The 23,968-nt window shown below is 33.3% G+C and overlaps 1 protein-coding gene across 2 annotated transcripts in view; it reads left to right on the top strand.

Moving 5' to 3' along the window:
- The window catches only part of LOC128987481 (serendipity locus protein alpha-like), a 57,997-nt gene that overhangs the window by 7,556 nt on the left and 26,473 nt on the right, over positions 1-23,968 (top strand). For both annotated transcript variants that reach the window (XM_054408344.1, XM_054408343.1), the window contains 3 exons: positions 6,672-6,830; positions 7,469-7,747; positions 13,203-13,343. In XM_054408344.1, the coding sequence (XP_054264319.1) occupies positions 6,672-6,830; positions 7,469-7,747; positions 13,203-13,343 (579 nt within the window). The remainder of the gene's footprint in view (positions 1-6,671; positions 6,831-7,468; positions 7,748-13,202; positions 13,344-23,968) is intronic.

Here is a 23,968-nt window from a genome sequence, read left to right as displayed (position 1 = left end):
CATTCGTTCAAATTTTTATATATCTATATATAGAGATATATATATATATGTGTCCATCCGCACGATAACTTGAGTAATTTTTGTCCGATTTTGATAAAATTTGGTTTGAAGGTGTAAGGTGGGATAAACTCGAATGAGTTCGCGAACCAGCACGATCGGACTATGGGAACGGGGGTTTATGGGGGGTTTTATGGGGTAAAAATAGGTTTTTCCCATTTTTGACCCTAAAAACACAAAATTTTACAATTTCTTTTTAAACCATTTTGTAGAGCTTAAAAATACAAATAATTTAGTATATTGAAGCGTTATTATGCGCCTAACTGTTACGGAGAAAATTCAAAAAAATTGTTATTTTAAATTTCCCATGTTATTCTTATGGAGAATAAGTCAACTGTTGTAGTTTGCTTGTTTATGAACATATTTTGATCAAATTTGGAAAATACATTAATTTCTTACTAAACCACAGTACCTTTTAATATTTTACATAAAAAATACTTTTTTACCCTCCCTGTTGCAGCAAACCTAAGTACTCGTTAAACTAATTCTGTTTAAATAGGGAATAAATGTGATATTTTTAAGGAGACATTTTAGTTTAAATCCAATCAGGCAAATGGAAATTCGCTAAGTCTGCAGGTTTGCTGCGGCGGGGGTATTTATAATTTTTCAATGACTACTTTTTTTGTACATTAAGGTTTTTTAACATTATTTTTTAATTCAAGGATTTCTTGACATAAAAAAAGTACATTGCGAGTAATTTTTTTATTTTTTGGTCAGAGAAATTTTGTCAGCAGGAAAGTTGTAGATAAATGAACAAATTTTAATTTTATTCAAACTTTTTTTTCCTCAAGTGTTTGGTTTCGTCATAAATTGAGGTGAAAGAAAGCGACAAAACTGTCTTTCGCGCTGCCGGCTGCCGCGCCACACCCGACCATAGCTGTGCAGTGTTTTTGTGTATAAACAGCACCCCCTAACGTTCTACAATTCTTTTATATCTCTTAAAAATGTAGTAAATGTAATGCAAATATTTTTTCAAGTGATAAATTGTATAATGTTATGAAATTAATAATAATTATTCTAAAATCTATATATTAATACGCAAGCAGTTTTCTTTTCACAGTCATAACTCAATAACGGCTTGATGGATTTTAAAGTTTGAGGTGTCAAATTAAAGGTATTTTCACGTAGATGTGCAAATACATCTCAGAATATTTAGAAAGGGCATCACTTAAGTACTCTTAAGGGCTAAAGTTTGGAAGGCGGCGCTATCTGTTGACATTTGATCAAACTCATTTCCCTGTGTTTACAAATAACATATGGACGTAGTTTGAAATAGTTTTTAAGGTTAACCACAGACTGCAGGACTTAAAACTTCCAGAGCAAAGCTGGAATTTATATTTTGTTTCAATCTGTTAACTAAGTCTGGTTCATAATGAAGAGTTTCATATCAATAATAGACAACAAAGTGTTTAAGAATAAATATTTAATTCTTTTTGTCTATGGTTAAATTGATTTACCTTACATCGTATTTTACTGATTATCATGTAGTTACAGTTCGATGTGATGAAGTGAATGTTTAAAAGTGATTATTCACAGGGCAGTTATCCGTTACATTACAATATTTTTATATTTCTATAATCAGTCATATAAATTATTTTAGAGTGACTCTTTGATTAAGGTCTTGCTGTTTATGTTTTTTGTTTATTTTTTTATACAAGTTTCAGTTTTGCTCGATTTCGAGCAACAGGTTATCAAGTTGTAATTATACTAAAGTACAACTACAATGACATTGGTTATTGCAATAGCCAATGTCATAATTTGGTAGGTTGTCAGCAAAATATACTGCAAATTATTAGAGCTTTAAAGATAGTTGTAAAGTTAGGTCTTAAATAGGATTTCAGTATGTTTTATCAGACAATGAAATGCAACGTTTTATATAATCACTAGCTGTACCCGCGGGCTTTGCCCCGTTTAACTTCATAAGTGAGCTCGTTCGCATGGCTCAATCACATCCTGGTTGAATTACGTTTGCTACGCTCACTCACTTTTAGGTTGGAGCTCGTTCGCTGCGCTCACTTGCCTTCAGGTTAGCTCGTTCGCTACGCTAACTTGCCTCCAGGTTGAAGTTCGTTCGCTACGCTCACTCACCTTTTGGTTGCAAATTAGCTGTTGTCACAAATGTAAAAGAAATAATAGTGCTGCACCCTGTTGGTAATCCTTGTAACTTAAATGCTATTGAACATCATAGAACAGAACCAACTTGTTTAATTCAAACAGCTGTTAAGATTCATTAATTCCATTTAAATATGAGTACTCATAAGGTTAACATGGGAAACTCCAGAGCCACTGGGGCGGAGCCCGAGAGTCCGATCAGAATAAAAACAGCTTAGTTTTCTTATTTAATGTCTAAAGAATCAGTGTACCAAATTTCAGCCTCCTAGGTAAATGGGAAGTAAGAGAATTAGTGATGAGTGAGTGAGTGAGTCAGTCAGTGAGTCAGTGAGGGCTTTGCCTTATATATATATAGATTATCATCTTACTTATTAAAAGAGTGAAGTGATTTTTGTCACCAAGATTACGGCAAAACTACTGGCTCAATTTTGACGTTTAATATGTTGTTTGAAAGCCCTTAAAGTCTCGATGCGCATTTTGAGGGTCTCAAGTCGGTGCAATGACCCAGAAAATCCTTGGCATTCTCTCAAAGTATGATTTTGGCCCATTAAGATGAAAATGGATCCAAATCAAAAGAAAAAAAAAAACAGATCAGCTATGAATGATGTAATAAAAAAAACAAGAAGACAACTAACATGACTACATAATCATTATGCAGCAAAACTAAAATGTCTAGTTGCTTGTAACGTGATTAATACTACAAATCTACAGGTTGACAAGTGACAAAAAACAATCATTTTATTATTTTGTTACATTATGGTGGTTTACATCAAATTAGGTTTATGTTAAAAGTACAAATTTGTGTACTATAGGTTTATAAAACATATATATGAAAATTGTTAGTCATTGTTTTACGTTTTAATACTTCATTGACCCAAAAACAAAACCTTTTTACATAAGTCATTCCTAACCCTATTGAGGTGAGTTTTTTCATTCACTTTCTTTGAGTAATAATTTAACCTTATTTTGAAATACTTTTTGCAGAGTGCTCGTATGAGTAGTATAAAGTGGCACTGTTCTGGATCTGTTTCGTACATCATATGGTCAGTGATAAAAAGATTTCTCCCAACACAACTGTTAACTACATCCATTGTCATTTTTTCCAAAATGTTATTGTTAAACACATTGCCAGTTTTTATTTCAGTACGAAGAACTTTCTCTCTCAGCCTACACACTGTTGTTACTCCTACTGAAGGTTGAATAAGACCACCCCTATTTTTACACGATATTAAGTTGGTCTTGTTGCTCTTGTCAGTAGTTGTAAGTAGTGATATGCATTGTTCGCATATAATACTAGCAGCTGTTGATTTGGATACGTATCCGGCGTTGTATTCAACAATATCAGTGGCGATATCTGAAGACATGTTGTCATTTGTTACGCAATTTAAAAAGTCACTTTCTGTTTCATCAACATTACAATATGTATTTTGTTCGTCATCTGTCATCGTTCTCCAGAGGGGAACGGAGGTATTTATCTCTTGAATTTCGCTCTTTTGCCTGATTTTGAACATTATTGACCTGTCCAAAGCGAAGGTATTGCCAGTGTTGCTTTCGTGAAGTTCACTATGCAGTAAGAGCCTTTTAAAAGTTGCAGTAAACTGCCTACAAGTAGGATTATTATTTGAACCTCCTCGGAAACGTATGTACGCAAACAACCTTTCAAGGTGGTCCTGGCTAACCTTGTACAGAGTTAGGTATTTTAATGGTGGATCTGGCTTGCCAACTAGCTCTTCGTATAGACCCAAGGAACTTTTTATACAAGTTAAAAACCCAAGGAAGCCAGTTTTTCTTTTGCTCTGGAGAATGTCCTCACCATTACTAGTCTTTAAGCTGCAAATGTAATCATACGTCTCATTTAAACATTTTGATTGCTGAACTATGTTTGAAGCACAAAGTGCTTTTTTTTACCACTACTTCTTATACTCTGACTGTTCAATACATCAAACAAATCGTTAAATTGTCTTATAAAACCAATCGTTGCTTGACAATCATCAAATCCTTTTACATTGTTATCTAGCAAATACTTAAGTGAATCGGCAACAGAGTTACTGAAAACCTGTGCAGCCAACTTTACTTTCATTTTCTGTTTATTGTACATGATCTTTAGTGAGTTTGTTGCCTAAATGTAATTCTTGTTCGTTTTGAACTTCATGCAATAACTTAATATACTTCCACTCTATTCTTTGATTCCCTTGCACTAGTATTCCGTAATCTCCTAGTGTATTTCGTACCAGTTTCAGCATGTGTGAAGGATCTAAAAATAAAAACACTGGATTTCCCGTACAAGGGTGAGGAATAAAGGTTTTAAGATTTTTGGTCAATATTGAGCAACCCAGTTTATTTGCCATTGCTACATTGCAAGATGTTCCATTGCAGGTCAGTGACACAACAGTCACCCCAGCGTCATGTGCTAGTGACAAACCTTGTGTAACCCGGCCAGAAAGCTGTTCACTTTTTGTGCTAGACACAAAAAAATATCCAAGAGGTATTTTCCACGCAGAATTGAAAAAAAACAAGGTGGAAAACAAGTACCTCAGATGCCAAAGTTGACGAATCATCTGAAACTGGTACTCCAACATTGACAGGGCCATGAAATTTTTTCCCATCCCATTCCAAATGCTTGTGGATGGCGATACAGTCTATTTGTAATGAGCATATTGAAGGGTGCTTACTCTTAGCAGCGTATTCTGTTAAGGCTCTTGTTACCTCTGTGGAGAACCCTGGTTCGCACTGTACACTAATACGCAATGTTCGGGTATGAGGCAAAGCAGTATTAAATGTTTTGCGAACATAGGTAGGTTTTTACGCCTTTGGCGACAAGAAATGAAGTGTGACAGCGAATGCTCTTAAGCGTTCTTCATAACATTTCTTCAACTGTGGATTTGTTGTTTTGTCTATAGCACGTCTAATTAAACAGTCAGCATTTTGAGATATTGAACTAAGTAATGTACAATCTTCTTCTTGAAAGTTTAGTTTTTCTTTTAAATATTTACATATGCTTTTGATGTTAACAATTTTTTTCTTCAACCTTCTATTGGACTGTCTTAGAGTTTTAACTTTTTTTCTTGCCTGAAAAAGTTAATTTTTAGTTAAACTCAATTCTTTTTTCAAGGCCTGCTTTCTTGGCGAATCATTAAGCTTATTAGTAACAGATTTTTTAATCTTTTTTAGGTGGTTGTCTGAAGCATTCAGGATCACTAATTCTTCTTTGTTGCTCAGTTTCATTGGTACTAATGCTTGAGCATTTCTCAGTTTCTTTGGTACTTTCATTTGTTATTGTCTCATTGAAGAAATGAAGAGTCTTTTTGCTGGAAGCTTACAGGTAGAAGTTACCTTAGAGTTAGGAATACTTGGAAACACACTCGGAATAACACCTTCCCTCAGCCTGACGTAACACAGTGATGTTCTGTCTAAGTCTGCTTCAGTAAAGTGGTCAGAACATACACCGGATTCACCTGAAGGTTTCCAATCTTTACGTCTTACAGCAACTGTCCATTTTTGACGTAGAACAGGTTCCTTTGGAAATCTGAAAAATAAGGCCATGTCACACTTTTAAAATGAAATAAAAAATGTAATCATTGGGAATGAGTGACCATGAGAACCTATATATATTTATACAGCACCAGAAACTAGAGTTTTAGCTGAAAACAATGGTGCAAACATTTTTAGGCGGGGACAAATATATATGGGAACTACAGCCGTTTAAACTGTGTTTGTACTTGTGTAAATCTACTGAATTTTGATGCAATGTTCCCTCACTAAACACTTTATTTATCAATTTCCTGTTGTTTCTAAATTATTTAAAATAAATTTTATGCCCACACTAATAGTTAATAAGTTATTTAGTATACGCTAATTTAAATAGGTATCAATAGTTTGAGAATCAATCCTAGAAATGATTCAAATATGAGATTACAGTAGTTATATTCTTACACAAAGTACCACAGTTATTTAAATTTTTAGTAAAATACATTGATTATAAATGAAATTGAAATGGAAATAGGTTATAACAAATTATACGTTTTAAACAAACTCTTAACAAGGAATAAAGCCTACCTGTGAAATGTTAAACCTTCCTTTTTCTTCCTGGTGCTGTTGCTACAACCAAAACAAATACAGTGCGGCATTTTGGAAACAAAGTCAACAATCGTAATAACATAACATAGGCTATGCTTGCCATAATACACGAATACGGTGGAAAGAGTGGATGCAAATAGATGCGAATGCAAGACGAGACGACTCTTGGGCCGCGGGAGCACTGGTGCCGGGAAGTGGAGGGGAGGCGCCATCTTGTGGGGTGTTTGGGCTTTAACGCCACACCACTGAGCGACCGCTCTATTATTATTCTTTGCTCTGTGAACTTGCCAGACGCCCATAATTTTGACACAAAAATCACCTTAGGAATTAAGTATATAGATAGAATCTGAATAAGTGATAGTGCAGTTTTAATTTGTAAAAGGTTACTGTTTAACACCAATTAAAACCCAATCTGTCTGGCACAGGTTTTCCTACAAATTTTGAATGCCAGCTTTACTCACCTAGGGAAGGATGGCAAATTGGTACATGAGATCTCTTCCAAAAGCAAGATCCTTCTGTGTCTAAGCCAAATATCAAAAAGTTTCAAACTTTTTAGTCATCTTCTCCGTAAGCCGCTTTATCGGGTGAGTGTTTAAGTATCTTGGTAATTAAGTAGAGATGGAAGATAATGTTACTTTGCAATAATAGGAACGTCACTTAGCTTTTCGGTAATAGGTGAAATAACTACTATTATTTTGTCACCTTTAACTCTAGAACGTTACATCTGGTTTCATTGATCTATTACAAAGGTACTATTATTACTTGAAGCTTGCTGTTAGAAGGAAGACACAATCAGTGGGATAGTTATTGCATTATTTGTTCGTTATACTGTATAAGTTCAGATGATGTTACTAAAATAATAGAGTACCTTTTCTCACTAATCTATTACCTAATTGGTGACACTTAAGTAACAGCATTATTTATCCTATTAAGTTAAATAACGTCCACCTTTATAAGTTATAAGTTACCTCTATAATTGTAAGTTATGAACATGTTTATGTCTATGACAATATTTATAGTTATATTTGTAGAGACCTTAATTTAATTTACAATATAACGTAACAATTACTGATCTACTTGTTTGGCCTCAGCGTTTGACCTCTATATGTCGTAACCTCTATGCTTAATATGGTAAGTTTGTTCATGGAGTTCTAAAATTGAGTTGGTAAGACTGAATTAGTTAGAAAAATAAATAACTAGCTCTATATGGATGTTGTAACAGCAAGGTGTCTGGTATGCGTGTGAACGGCTTCGATGTTGTGTGTCAGAGTTACGGCAGATTTGTTGTACCTCGGGCAAAGCTGAAGACAACAATGGTGACTCTGGATCGTTCCTGCTACGTGTGGACGAAGCTTTGCAGTTGTTGGAAGTCCAAGGATCATCTGTAGCCTCCGAATCCTCATGGACTCAACTCATCAATGACATAATCTATCAGGCTGTTACCATAGCCAAGATGGCCACTGACCTGGACTACAACGAAATAACATCAGCCTGCCACGGGGTTAGTTGTTTGTTGAATATTATTATTTAACATTTTTTTCACTTTGTTGAAACATTGTTTTATCATTTTTTTTGTCTATTATTTTTTTATATCTTAAACTTCTTTGATGTAAAATTAGCATTGCATGACTTCTGATAACAGATCTAAAATTTTGGACGCGCTGCAGAAAGTCAACAGTCCCGGAAGGTCAAATAATTTATACCTGTGCCGCTAGGTCAAAAACTACAATGTTTGCAGTGTCTGTAGATCAAAAATCCCAGTAAGTCAAATAGTACAGTCCGAGCTAAAAACGTGGTCTATGTTAAAGCAATTGACTTATTGGGAATTTGACCTAATGCAACAGCAGTTTTAATATAACGAAATAAGATAAAATACAAGTTCAGTTTCGCTGAGTCAACAGTGCCGGAAGGTCAAAAGTATAATCTGTTAAAAACAACGATAGTCCTCTCGACGCATGACTTCAATAAATTCGCGTTTTGGTGTACTTAAAGTTGTGCTAAAATTTTGAAAATTGGCACAGAGCTTCTTGGTTAGTCCTACTCGATGACTATTTTGTTGGAACTTCTATTTACCGATCTAATTAATAAAAATTGATATGTATGGTGAAATAGTTTTAAATCGTGATTTCTAACATGAAAAAGTTAGCATGCGAGATTTTTTTTTGTTTTTGGGTTAGAGAGGTTTTGTCTGTGGCAAAGTTGTAGCCAAAAGTGTGATGCGTAAAATATATTTTTTTGAATTTTTACAATCAGTGGTTCAATAGATAACTTGGGTTGAAGAGAACGGCAAATTTAGCATTTCACAACGCATGTAAAGAACTACATCGTACGATGCGACTGCTGTGTGGACTTATAATTTACAGTTCTAAGAACCAGAAAAAGATGAATATACAGATCACCAGTACATTCATATTATTTATAAAACATCTTTCTGTATTACCAGCTTACATTTTTCACTTATAAGAATACATCATAAACAGGGTGTTAAAAATAAGCGGGGAGATACTTTACCTAGTAATTCCTTGGGTCAAAATAAACAGAAAATCAAGGATAACATTTTTTCCGAAATCGTTTCGTTAACCAGATATCCACCATTTTGTATTTTTTACATACAAATATTTATCTTTGCACTTTTCCAACCGATGTTTATCAAACTTGGTATGTATGTTAAGGTAGGAGAGACCCATGTTATAAAAAAAGATTCATCTCGATTCACCCTAAAATTTCAAAATTTAACACTTAACTACAATATAATATACTTTACTACACCACAATATTTACGTATCACCATAAATCTTTAACAAAATAAAACGTTAACATTTTTAAAATCCAAAGTAAATCAATATAATCTTTCTTTTTTGAAAAATATATTTAAAAAAAGGCGATGGTAAAATAACGACAGGCGAGTTTCGATCTGGGTGTTTCAGGTTTGAATCTAGGAGGATTTAACATTAATTAGGTAACATTAATGTTTAATCCTCCTAGGTTTGAACTGATTGAGAGGAATACATGAAACCGAAGGGGGGAGGTAGCAACAAGTGCACTAGTATTTACTAGTGTCCAATTACAATTTCATGGATTCAACCAAAACCTTTTCTATTTCACTTATTTTCAGCTGTTAAATTTCAAACGATACGTTTTAGCGACATCATTAACGTTATTATCATCATCATCGTTTGAGTTTGAGTTTGCGGCAATGTATTTTTATGAATAAAACCTTTAATTTGATACCAAACTTGACCTCTGCTGCTATTAATTGACTGTATGCACTATTAATTAACAGCTGTGTCTAAGGATTATGTCGGCCTTAGTCACAAACAGGACAACAAGATCGCTCCACTCATCCCACACTCATCTCCATTCATACTTGGCTTAAAATGCATACATTTGTATGGTCGCCATTTCAAAGCAACATGGCTACATTATCAATGACAAACGTGGAAAACCTTATACGAGTGTGAGTAAATCCGAAAACAGAGTAGCCTAAGTCCGAAAACAACTCTAAATACCCCCGCCGCAGCAAACCTGCAGACTAAGCGAATTTCCATTTCCCTGAATGGATTTACACTAAAATGTCTCCTTAAAATTATCACATTTATTCCCTATTTAAATAGAATCAGTTTAAAACATACTTAGGTTTGCTGCAACAGGGAGGGTAAAAGTGTTTTTTATGTAAAATGTTAATAGTTAGTAAGAAATAAAAACATTTTCCAAATTTGAGCAAAATATGTTTATAAACAAGCAAACTACAACAGTTTACTTATTCTCCATAAGAATAACATGGGAATTTTAAATTTACAATTTTTTGGAATTTTCTCCGTAACCATTAGGCGCATTATAACGCTTCAATATACTAAATTATTTGTTTTTTTAAGCTCTACAAAATAGTTTCGAAAGAAATTGCAAAATTTTATGTTTTTTGGGTCAAAAATGGGAAAAACCCATTTTTACCCCATAACAGCCCCCATAAACCCCCGTTCCCATGGTCCGATCATGCTGGTTCGCGAACTCGTTCGAATAAACGTAGGTTTACACGTTTGTACCAAATTTCATCAAAATCGGATCATTTTTGCTCGAGTTATCGCGCTAACGGACACATATATATATATATATATATATAAATATATATATATATATATATATATATATATAAATATATATATATATATGAATTTGAACGGATGGTGTTTTTGACCTCTAGGGACCTCAAAACGAAAAAAAAATCGGTCCCGGGTCCAGGTCTTACCGTGAGTACTACGGTAATAGCTTATTCCCTATATGGGAAATTCGCTAAAAACAATAAGCAATAAATTGCAAGAACCGTTGGGATACAGCCTGTATCCCATGTGTTTTATAGGTAAAGAAGACAAGGGCGGTCCTAGACATATATTTTGGGGGGTCACCGGGGGCCTGGGGGGTATGGAATACCCCCCAAAAAGGAGGGGGTCCTGGGGTTCCCCCCGGGAAAAACGTATAAATAAATAAATATAGGCTATACAGGGTGATCAACTCAAGGAGGCCACCATTGGAATATCGGAAACGGTAAGAATTAGAGAAAACTTAAAATGGAGGACATTCCTTTATTTTTTTTTTCATGATGGGTCACTTTATTTTTTGTGGCAGTTAAGAATATGATTTTAGTTTTTTGTCATTCAGCCACCATTTTCCAAAATGGCGGCAAAATTTGAAATTTCTTCTGGAACACCCTATATTTTATTATGTTTTCGGATAGAATAGGCAATTTAAAAACTTTTTTAGCCTTGACATTTTTTCGATAAACCCACTCGTTTAGGAGTTACAGCCTATGGAAAAATGACTTCCGGTGTACATTTTACATCATGTAGCTCCTAAACAAGTAAGTTTATAGCAAAAATGCTAAGAGTAAAAAAGTCTTACAATTGCATCCACATTCCAAAAAGACCATACAATTCATTAAAAATATGAATTATATTATTTAAAAAATGGCGGCAAACTTGAAAAGTGGAAAACTTTTTATTTTATAGTCTTTAAGGAATGTAGATGCAATTCTAAGACGAATTTACTTTTTGCGATTTAGCTCTAAACTTACTCGTTCAGGAGCTACATGATGTAAAATGTACACCGGAAGTCGTTTTTCCATAGGCTGTACTCCTAAACGAGTGGGTTTATCGAAAAAATGTCCAGGCTCAAAAAGTTTTTAAATTGCATATTCTATCCGAAAACATGATAAAAAAACTAAAATCATATTTTTTACTGCCACAAAAAATAAAGGAATGTCCCCCATTTAAAGTTTTCTCTAATTCTTACCGTTTCCGATTTCCCAATGGTGGCCTCCTTGAGTTGATCACCCTGTATATATGAATTTGAACCCCATGATATATATGAATTTGATATTTTGTATGTGTTTTTGGCCTCTAGGGACCTCAAAACGAAAAATTAAATCGGTCCCGGGGTATAAGTACTACGGTAATTGGTAATAGCTTATTCCCTATATGGGAAATTCGCCAAAAACCTAATTGTTATGTAGAACAATATTACATTCAACCAGCTGTTAGTTAAAACAACTTATATGGGACTAAAACAAATCGATGATTACAAAGATTCCTTGTTAACAATAATTTGAACATCCTACTATTTTACTATGCATATTTAATTAATCTGCCATCCTCATACCTAAATTGAATGTATCGATGGTCAGCATTACACATAGTATAAAAAAGTCAACACTAAATATGTCTTTAAATTTGTTTCCAAATGCTGAATTTGTGTCACAAATGCTGAATGTTTACAGCTGTTATGTTAAGCAAATTATATTGTACTTAAAGCTAGCTTAGAAGGTTAGCGTCGGCTGCTAGACTTTTTAAAAATTAAAACTTAATTTCTAAAAAACTGGGACCCTTAATTATAATTATGGCTTTGACATTCCCTAGTTCTCAAAATGATCTTTCTTTCAACACAAAAATAATGAAAATCCGTCGACTGGTTGATTCAGAATGTGAAAAACCCCCATTTACGTTCTAATAATATATATGATAGTTTGGACAGGTTTCAACCCTTCCGAGGCGTAATACATTTACACAGTTTATATGAAGACTACATTATAACTCATAAAATAGTTCTACAATTAAATGGATCTCCTTTTACAAACGTATATAATAACCAGAAATTTTCAGATCGTCGTTGCGGGTATTTTATGCCACAAATTTTGACGAAAGGCTATACCTATTTACAGTGTTGACCAAACAGTTGGCAAGAAGCATTAATAGATAAGCTATGTACTAAATATTATAATTTTAGCTCTATTCTAATTATGACAAAACACGAAGTAACTAAAAGCGAGTTTTGTTTGTGTAGTAAGCGTTGCAGGAGGTCTACTTTACACTGAATCGACGTTCACTTTTATTGCTTTTGATCTTCCGGCACTGTTGACTCAGCGAAACTGAACTTGTATTTTACCATATTTCGTTATATTAAAACTGCTGTTGCATTAGGTCAAATTCCCAATAAGTCAATTGCTTTAACATAGACCACGTTTTTAGCTCGGACTGTATTATTTGACTTACTGGGACTTTTGATCTACAGACACTGCAAACATTGTAGTTTTTGACCTAGCGGCACAGGTTTAAATTATTTGATCTTCCGGGACTGTTGACTTCCAGCAACATTCCCAAAATTTTATTGTAATTTTTAGTATCTGAAATGCAAGTTTGGTTTATTGCTCCAAATTATATTAACTCTAGGCTTTAAGAGACTTTTACATATAATTTTGTTTTGTCATACACATTGTTTAGTATAATAATTTTTGTATATTTTTAAGTTAGTTATATTGACATGAGTTACTTTGTAAAACAATTCTTGTACTGAAAGACGCTCGCAAATAAAGGCATTTTTATTCATTTATTTATTTATTTATTTAAGACTATACTTCTTAGATTATAAATGTTGCTAATATTTGTAAATACATCAATTGGTTACAGATTTTGGAAATGAATTCTCAGTTGGTGAATGAAGGCTCAGCTAATTCAAACCAACCTTCTCACCTGACGGATGCCATGTTCAACCATCTTGTCACTTTGGAGGAAAGGGTCAATCTGGCCATCCTCAGGCTTTTCTTGCAGGTAAACTAAACTAAACTAAACTAACTAATCAAAAGTTAAAATAGTAGCCACTTTAAAATATAAAATAGTTTGTATTCTAATTAGTTATGGGAAAATATTCAAGTTACCTGCGACCAAAAGAACACATATCTTTTCTGTATATATTGCTTGAAGAAACATTTAATTAGGTGGTTGGTCAGAAACATTAATTAGTCCTTATCTAATACATAATAGTGACATGTAGGGACATAAGTCCCTAAAAAGCTAAAATCTATAAAACAAAGTATTGTCAAATGATCAAATCAAATGATCCTTCACGTAGCAGCTCTGAAAATTGTAAGTTATTAATTTTTAGATCGCGTTAGTGAAAGCAGAATTTTATCTAAATAATTTTTTATATTAGTAAACACACTCTATCAACAGAATTAAAAGTAGAATAAAAGTAATGATGCATTTGTAATCGCATGTTAATTGTAAACAAAGGAGACGTTTTTCAATCCCAATGCGGTACTTTGGTATTATCCGGGGGCCACCCTTATACAGCGTGCTGCGGGGGTTATGTTAGGTTGGGTTATCATAAATATGTTTGTAGGACTTTCCTCGTTTTGTTATGAATCGAACGATACCAGATGAGTTATACTTTCGTCCATCGAATCCCCTCCAGGTAGGCCAAGGTCAGGTTGTTGACCGGATTGTGCGCATCATCTGTCACCACACCTGTATCTGGATCAGGGTCCTGAGTGGTGACTCATCTGGTATCGCTCGATTCATAACAAACAAGGAAAGTCTTACAAACATATTTACGTTAACCGAACCTAACATAATATAACCACCGCAGTGCGCTGTATACCTTCTTGGCGGAGTACATGTGGCAGCTAGCGGCGACGACCCATTCAACTCAATCCTCGCTGACATCGCTGCCTTCTGGGAGGAAGAACTCAAAGGCCGCTAACCGTAATCATGTCAAATTTGGACAGTAAGTCAATTAAAGTATGTTCTTTTATTTATGACAACAGCTAATTTGTAACCAAAAGGTGAGTGAGCGTAGCAAACAAACTTCAACCTGGAGGCGAGTTAGCGTAGCATACAAATTAAACCTGAAGGCAAGTGAGCGCAGCGAACGAGCTCGTAGCAAACAAACTTCAACCAGGATGCGATGAGCGATGCGAACGAGCTCATCTTGAAAATTTATTTATTTATTTATACAGAATTTACAATAGCTACAGGTATAAACCCAAAACAGCTATAATGAAAAATAATACAATATTATTACATAAAGTGAAGGAAAAAAAAAGAAAAAAAAGTGCACATAAATAGACAATACAAAACCAGTGATGATAATAGTAAAAAATAGTGAATACAAGTTAATAATAATGGACAACGGTGTTGAAAATTTAACTTATTTTGGCTGCAAATCTAAAGGGATGGATTACATTAAGTAAGCAAAGCGTTTGTCTTAAATTTAAACTGCTTAATAGTGTCCAGAAAAAACATCTATTTTATTATTGTGGACATTTAATAAACGTTAGCCTGTAAAATTGAACAGTGTTACAATGAGGGATAAAAAATAAAATTGACGATCTTGAATTATTACGAGGAACATAAAAAGCAATCTTACTCAACAAAAACAAACTATCAACTTTGTTATTTAGGATTTTATACAGAAAAATCAATGCTAAAACTTCCCTTCTCAATGTAAGGCTTTGGAAATCAAACAATCTTCTCAATGAATCAGTTGACATATGCCAGTCACATATCTGATTATACCTTTTTAAAAACAAGTATCGTAGAAATATATTTAGGAGAATTTCTATTGCATTTTTGTGGTATGAGTTGAAAGGAAAATGAACAAGCATTTGACATAAAACCACATTGGGACAGGATGGCGTCTGTCGGGCCAGCTAGTATATATATATATGTATATACTAGCAGAGTACCCGTCCTTCGTACAGGTTTGGCATATAAGTATAAAATGCATATTGCAGTTATACTCAGGCTTTGCGTTTTCAATGGGGGAGGATACAGTTTGATAGAATTTGCTTCTTGAAATTTACGTTATACTATTGTATTACACATCTGCCATAGCCATATAATGTTCTACCACTTCACCTAAACAATAGAGAAAAATAATTAATCGAACATTAAAAAAATATCACAAATTATTCATGAAATTAAAAACATAAACATAACTGTAAACAATCCTACTTTGACAGTTCTCATTGCATATCACAGTTTTTTGTTGCTGCTTGGTTCAAATTACTGTTTTCATAAATGCAAAACGAAAAACAATAGTGCTGCACCCTGTTGGTAAATCTTATAACTTTTTAATGCTTTTGCATATCATAGAACCAACTTTTTTAGTTGAAACAGCTGACTAAATTCTTTAATTCTTTTAAGTATGAATACTCATAAGGTTAACATGGGGAACTACAGAGCCACTGGGGCGGAGCCCGAAAGGATTTTTGAGATAAGAATATGCCTATATGTTGATCGGGAATGTGAGCTATCATCATGCCAAATTTCAGCCCAATCTGCCCAGTACTTAATGCGAGATTGAACTTCAAACAAACAAACAAACACACAAACTTTCACATTTATAATATTAGTAAGATGTGTCCGTCCAGATGATAACTTGAGTAATTTTTGTCCGATTTTGATAACATTTCGTTTGAAGGTTTAAGGCGGGATAAACTTGAATGAGTTCGCGAAACAGCATGATCGGACCATGGGAACGGGGTTTTATGGGGTAAAAATTGGTTTTTCTCATCTTTGGCCCTCAAAACATAAAATTTACCAATTTCTCTCTAGACTGTCTTAAAGAGCCCAAAAAAACAAATCATTCAGTAGGCCTATATCAAAGTGTTTTTGTATGGTTAGGCTACGGAGAAAACTCAAACAATTGTAAATTTAAAATTCCCATGTTATTCTTGTTTAGTTTTATAAAAAGTAAAAAGTATTTTTTTAACATTCAAGTTGTTTCTCTTTATTCCATAACTGTTTACAATTCAATATCATTGCTTAATTATTATTGACAACATCTGTTAAACAAATTATTTTAAACAAAGACTTGTAATAATAAAATAAACAGTTACCTTGTTCAATAACCTTTGGTGCTATTAGATGACGACCGGTTTCGTGACGACAATCACATCATCAGGTCAATCCTCGTAGAACGATTCGTTATAATAAATACATAAAGTTTTTACCGAACACAAGACGAAAACACATTATATTTACAAAATATTTACACACAGAAACCATCGCGATGCGTGCACGCTTATGTCGAGCCGGCCGCGACTCAAAAGCGACATAAGCGTGCACGCATCGCGATGGTTTCTGTGTGTAAATATTTTGTAAATATAATGTGTTTTCGTCTTGTGTTCGGTAAAAACTTTATGTATTTATTATAACGAATTGTTCTACGAGGATTGACCTGATGATGTGATTGTCGTCACGAAACCGGTCGTCATCTAATAGCACCAAAGGATATTGAACAAGGTAACTGTTTATTTTATTATTAAAATTTTCAATATCCAGTAGTAGGAAAATGAACTCTGAAAGACTTGTAAGTTAATATGTAAGTAAGTAATATACAAACATCTCCCTTTTTTAGCCGTCTTGACTGTCCTTCTTTTTTAACATAGATTTAATTTTTCTTATATGATGTGTGTTTCTTCTTAAAACAATATTACTTTCTAATTTTACCAAATAAGAACGAGGTTCCGGTAATTTTTTAAAAATCACACCAGGATTCCAAAATTTGGTTTTAATATCCTGTACTAAAACCTCTTCTCCCACTTGGAATTCATCTTCTTTCTTCAAGGCTGATCTGTTATACATTTGTTCTTGATACCTTTTGTTTTCATTTATGCTTTCATGTACCTCAAAAGAAACTGTTTTAGGCTGTAAATAACTGTTTGGTATAGGTAGTTTTGATCTTATGTGTCTGCTGTTTAAAAGCTGAGAAGGTGAATAGTCCAGGTTTGCAACAGGTGAGTTTCTATAATTTAATAAGAGTTCAAAATCCTGTTTACTTTCAGCACTCTTCCGTAACATTTTCTTTACAATTCCTACAGCCTTTTCTGCTAGTCCATTACTTTTTGGATAGTGAGGACTTGATGTGATTATTGTAAAATTCCAATTTATAGAAAAAGTGTTTCATTTCATAGCTATTAAATGGTTGATTATCAGCCACCAAATACATAGGGATCCCATTTCGACTAAATAGCTCTTTGAATTTACCAATTATTGTATTGCTGTTTTTACTGTTCAACTTAAATACATCAATCCAACGTGAATAAAAGTCAACAGTTACAAGATAGTATTTACCTGCATATTCCGCAATATCAGCTCCAATCTTGATGAAGGGTATTTGAGGAACACTGTGAGCTTTTAAAGGTTCATTCAATTTTGAACGTTGGTGTTTCATACATATAGAACATTGAGATACTGTATTTCTTATGTCTGATGACATTCCTGGCCAGTAAAAAAATAAATTGGCAGTTTTCAATATTTTAGTTGTTCCCAGATGAGTCTCATGCAGGTGTGACAGCATAAATTTCCTCAGTTTACTTGGTATTATAAGTTTGTCATTCAAATAGAGTAATCCATCTTGATGAGTTACGTCATTTCTCATATTGAAATAAGTCTTTAGGTCACCATCATTAACAGATTTTGGCCATTGGGTTTTACTAAATTGTATAACTTTGTTTAAAACATCATCATTTCTTGTTTCCTCTTTAAATTGCTTGAGTCTTTTATCACTAAACTTCACTTCAGAAGATTCAATACAATGCACAATACCATCTAAGGGTTCATACCATTCAACCTCATCTTTAATACCATTATGAGATAAAAAATCTGCAATATGCATGTTTTTTCCTGGCAAATATTTTAGTTTAAAACTGTATATCATTAATTTAAGTCTAAGTCTTCTTATTCTGTTATTGACAATTTTAAACAATGGCTTATTAAAAATTGACAAAAGAGGTAAATGGTCAGTAAAAATTGTTACATTTTCATTTCCATATATATAGTTGTGGTATTTCTTGCACGAAAAACAAATAGCTAATAATTCTTTTTCAATTTGAGCATAATTAACTTCTGCTGTGGTCAGACTTCTAGAAAAGTAACTAACAGGCCTGCCATTTTGCATGCAACAACACCCTACAGAATCCTGTGAAGCATCACATTGTATTTCAATAGGAAGAGATGGATCAAAATTCCCTAAGACCTGATTACTACAAAGTGATTGTTTGATTTTTTCAAGAGCATTAGAATGATGTTCATACCATTGCCAGGGAACATTCTTTTTTAGTAAATCTCTAAGAGGTGATGCTATTGAAGCCAAATTAGGGACGAAATTTCTGATGTAATTTACCATACCTAAAAATCTTTGTAATTCTACCTTAGATGTAGGAGTTTTAAAATTCTTTATTGCTTCTATTTTTTGAAGGATCCGGTTGCATCCCTTGTTCACTGAATATAGCACCAATATACTTTACCTTATTAACACAGTATTGCATTTTACTATAGGCCTAGTTAAATCTAATATTATACTGTTTTGCTCTTTCCATTACCTGCTTTATAATTTTATCATTTTCCTCTTTAGTATCAGTAGCAATGCACAAATCATCGAAATAGATTGAAAGACCTTTAATATCTTTGAAATATTTGTGCACCAATCTTTGAAATATTTCAGGTACACAAGAGAGGCCAAAAGGTGCCCTCAAAATTTGAAACCCCCCGAATGAAATTAGTTTGCTTAGGTTTTTCTTCATCCTATTTTGTAGTTTATTTAGTTTTACAAAGGAATATGGGACAATGTCTACTTCAGACCCAGTATCAAGTTTCATTCTTACATTGAACCCTTCAACTTTTAACATTTTTATACCAAGCTTTTTCTTGATTACCAATGTAATCAACTACACAAACTGTGTTAATCTCATAGCCTTGGCAATTAGGCACAAAAGAACTACTACTTTGATCAGTTAGCCTACTTCGTTACATTTCTCATTAGAAAGAATATTTAAGTTTGTCCTACACACACTTGCAAAATGATTTGACTTTTTGCATTTACTACAAATCTTACCCCAAGCTGGACATTGTTGTTTTCCATGACTACCATTACATCTGTAACATTTAAAACATCTTTTACCTGTTTGTTCCATTTGATTCCTCTCCTCCAACTTACGTGTTCCAGCAAAGGTTTTAGTTACTTGATGAACTTCTTTCTTCTCATCATGAATATTTGTAATTTGAAGTACTTCTTTCTTCTCATTGATTTCATTCATATTTTGTTCGGTTAACTCCATTTTTTTGCAGGTTTCTATTACCTTTTCCAATTTTAAATCTTCTCTCAAAAGTTTTTCTTGGACATTTTTTGAACTTAATCCCAGTATTATCTGAGCTCTCAACAGTTTTTCCTCCTGTTCTTCAAATTTACATGGTTTGACCAAATTTTTTAGGTCCGAATAGAATTTATTAAATGGTTCATCTTGTTGCTGCTTTCTTTTGAAAAACTTATAAATATCCATGATTTCATTCCTTCTAGGCGTGCAATACTTCTCTAGTGTCTCTAATATCGTTTTTACTGTTTCTGGTTCATCTTGTTTGAAATCTTTATAAATTTTCAATGCTTCTTTTCCTAGTAGGTTTTTAAGCCTTGCTGCTTGTATGGAGTAAGGTTTCTTTTCGGTTTCAGTGGCTATAAAATATATCTCCACTTCTTCTTTAAATGTCCTAAAATTTTCCTCCAAGTTGCCTTCAAGGCTTAGGATATCCGGTTTGTTAAATTCCATTTCCGTGTATATTCTTCTGATATTATTCTTAATCAAATCTTTACCGACTGCGCCATGTTTAGTTTTATAAAAAGTAAAAAGTATTTTTTTAACATTCAAGTTGTTTCTCTTTATTCCATAACTGTTTACAATTCAATATAATTGCTTAATTATTATTGACAACATCTGTTAAACAAATTATTTTAAACAAAGACTTGTAAGTTAATATGTAAGTAAGTAATATACAAACAATTCTTATGGAGAATATTGTAAATTGTTGTAGTTTGTTTGTTTATGGATATAATTTGATCAAATTTGGCAAATTTATAGATTTTATACTAAGCTATTGATATTTTAATAAAAAACACTCTTTATTAGTTTCCCCGTAGCAGCTAACCTAGGTACTCATTCAACATAAATGTTAATTTAATAGATTAATTTAAAATCAATCCAGGCAAATAGAAATTCGCTTAGTCGGTAGGTTTGCTGCAGCGGGGGTATTTTTCTGTAAATAATAGTATATTTCATCACTATGGCACTATGAATGCGAGCACCACTATGGGGAGCGAGCTGGCGTAGTGGCTAGAGCGCGGGACTTCGGTCCGTGAGGTCCCGGGTTCGATCCCCGCCAAGTCACCAATGGATTTTATCTAAGTGATAATGCCGCAACCCCTAGGTCTAGCCTGAAGTAATGTGAAAAACAATCCCAGGCTCAGAAGCCTAGCGTCCTAGGACAAAAAAAAAAAAAAAAAAAAAACTGGCACTAAAGTGTCTCTTTTTGACCTGAAGTCAAGTCTTATGATCGAGGCGAAGCCGAGGTCTGAAAATGAGCGAGGGTTGAAAAGACACATTTGCCCGTGTGATGAACTATATTTTTCGTCATATTGCACCGTTATTTGAACAAACTATGATATAAAACTAAAATAGTTTTCATTTAAAGAACCCCTCAAAATGACTTCTCACTAGTTTTCAATTAAATTTGCTGATGGAAACAAGCAGCTCTTTAGTAAGTGATTCAATCGTTTCGTCTATTTACAATTGTGTTGGTGTACTGTACATTATACTATCGATATGTCAAACTGTTTACAATAAGGCAACAATTAACTACAACTAGTGTGTCTGTTGCTCAAAATCGATCTTTGTAGACCTCATGTAATTCTTTATTTGTTCTGATCCTCCAAATTCCTTCTTCTTCAATTAGGCCATATATTCGTCTGAGAATTTTGTTTTTGAAAATTATTAGCTTCTTAGAGCTCAAAATCGAACTGTCAAGTACCGTTATTATACAGGCATTATTTAAAACTGCAGTAATAACGGTCATAATTTTTGATAGTATTTTATTGTTTTATACAAATGTTTCCCGACTTATAGCTGTTACGAGTAAACATTTCCTGCATGTATTCATTTGATCTGACATTAGGCAGGTTTATTACCACTGTGATAACATGATCTGTATATTCTTCATGATTTCTATACTATACTTGCAAAATAAGTTGGATAGCAGAACTTGTAAAAACTATTCATCTCTCCAAGTGATTGTGTATCTGGATTCCTTACTGTGAGACCAGGCCTCTCTTCTACTCTTCTCATACATTTAAGATTTCCTCTTAACCTCCTCCTGTTTTAAATATTTCTTCTTTAAACTCGAGAAATTTTCTGTTCTTCCAACAAACCTGATATACTGTTTGGATTCGTCTATAACCTCCTGAATTTTACAAATATTAATATTTTCTTCCAAGAAGCTGGAGAGTTTCTTTTTATATACAGCTGTTTTTTGTTTTTAAATTTGTTCAATGTAATTCTTATGGTGAAAACCCGACCTTTAAAAGTGTCTCGCGCCCTTAAGGGTAGGAACTTTCAAATTCTAAAACCTTAATGCAAAACTAAAAATTGGGCCGAATCTTTTGACACCTTAAACTTTGAAATTGGCCCAGAAATAATAAGGGAGGAGTAGTGTTCACAAAAAACAGCCCTCACGTATTAATATAAGAGATTGATTCTTTCTATACATTTGATTGTTTACAATCGAAATTTACAACTGATTTGACAACAGCTAATTTTTAATCCCTAAAATTATATTTATAAAGGGGCTAAAAATTATTTTTACTCTCTAGAGAGTACAAATACTACTTTAGAACCTCAACGCATGCATTAAAAAATGGCTGTTTTTGTTGCAGTAAGACGGAAAACTGTTAAATGAAATGTATACAGAATACAATAAATAATATTCAATAACAAATAACAAAGCAATAATCTTTATAAATAAAATTAGAGTTTTGTCTGTACATTGCTCAAAATTATAAATTTTTAAATTATTTTTCCGTTTTGTACATTAAAGAAGCCGAAACAAGTCTCATCTCTATTTCTGTCTGTCGGTCTGTCTGTTACGGCCCAAGAGGCATTTTACGCGGCCTTCTCCTGAAAAACGAGAGTACCTATCAAGATCCAAATCATTTTAATGTATTCACTGGATTGGCAAGATTGTCTTTAGCCATTAAAATATGGCCTCACTATTTTTAAAATAAAATGACGGATGTTTAAAAACCCGATTTCGTGCGATTTTTGTCAAGTTTTCTCCCAATGTCCATCACATAATCATCTATGAAATAACGAACAGCTGTTCAGATCAAGATTATTTTTTCTCCAAGTGATTGTGTATCTGGATTCCTTACTGTGAGACCAGGCCTCTCTTCTACTCTTCTCATACATTTAAGATTTCCTCTTAACCTCCTCCTGTTTTAAATATTTCTTCTTTAAACTCGAGAAATTTTCTGTTCTTCCAACAAACCTGATATACTGTTTGGATTCGTCTATAACCTCCTGAATTTTACAAATATTAATATTTTCTTCCAAGAAGCTGGAGAGTTTCTTTTTATATACAGCTGTTTTTTGTTTTTAAATTTGTTCAATGTAATTCTTATGGTGAAAACCCGACCTTTAAAAGTGTCTCGCGCCCTTAAGGGTAGGAACTTTCAAATTCTAAAACCTTAATGCAAAACTAAAAATTGGGCCGAATCTTTTGACACCTTAAACTTTGAAATTGGCCCAGAAATAATAAGGGAGGAGTAGTGTTCACAAAAAACAGCCCTCACGTATTAATATAAGAGATTGATTCTTTCTATACATTTGATTGTTTACAATCGAAATTTACAACTGATTTGACAACAGCTAATTTTTAATCCCTAAAATTATATTTATAAAGGGGCTAAAAATTATTTTTACTCTCTAGAGAGTACAAATACTACTTTAGAACCTCAACGCATGCATTAAAAAATGGCTGTTTTTGTTGCAGTAAGACGGAAAACTGTTAAATGAAATGTATACAGAATACAATAAATAATATTCAATAACAAATAACAAAGCAATAATCTTTATAAATAAAATTAGAGTTTTGTCTGTACATTGCTCAAAATTATAAATTTTTAAATTATTTTTCCGTTTTGTACATTAAAGAAGCCGAAACAAGTCTCATCTCTATTTCTGTCTGTCGGTCTGTCTGTTACGGCCCAAGAGGCATTTTACGCGGCCTTCTCCTGAAAAACGAGAGTACCTATCAAGATCCAAATCATTTTAATGTATTCACTGGATTGGCAAGATTGTCTTTAGCCATTAAAATATGGCCTCACTATTTTTAAAATAAAATGACGGATGTTTAAAAACCCGATTTCGTGCGATTTTTGTCAAGTTTTCTCCCAATGTCCATCACATAATCATCTATGAAATAACGAACAGCTGTTCGGATCAAGATTATTTTTTCTAGCTGTCACTGATATGTTTACATTTAATGTTGTTTACAAAATACCGCAAACATTTCCAATAACGTGTTGAAAGCAAAATCCAAACCAAGTGAGATTAAAAACGATGTTC

The sequence above is a fragment of the Macrosteles quadrilineatus genome, unplaced genomic scaffold (assembly GCF_028750875.1).
Source record: "Macrosteles quadrilineatus isolate MER2022 unplaced genomic scaffold, UCM_ALF_1.0 Scaffold_2__2_contigs__length_208266976, whole genome shotgun sequence".
In the NCBI taxonomy this organism is placed as follows: Eukaryota; Metazoa; Arthropoda; class Insecta; order Hemiptera; family Cicadellidae; genus Macrosteles; species Macrosteles quadrilineatus.
This window is presented reverse-complemented; position numbering and strand designations above follow the sequence as displayed.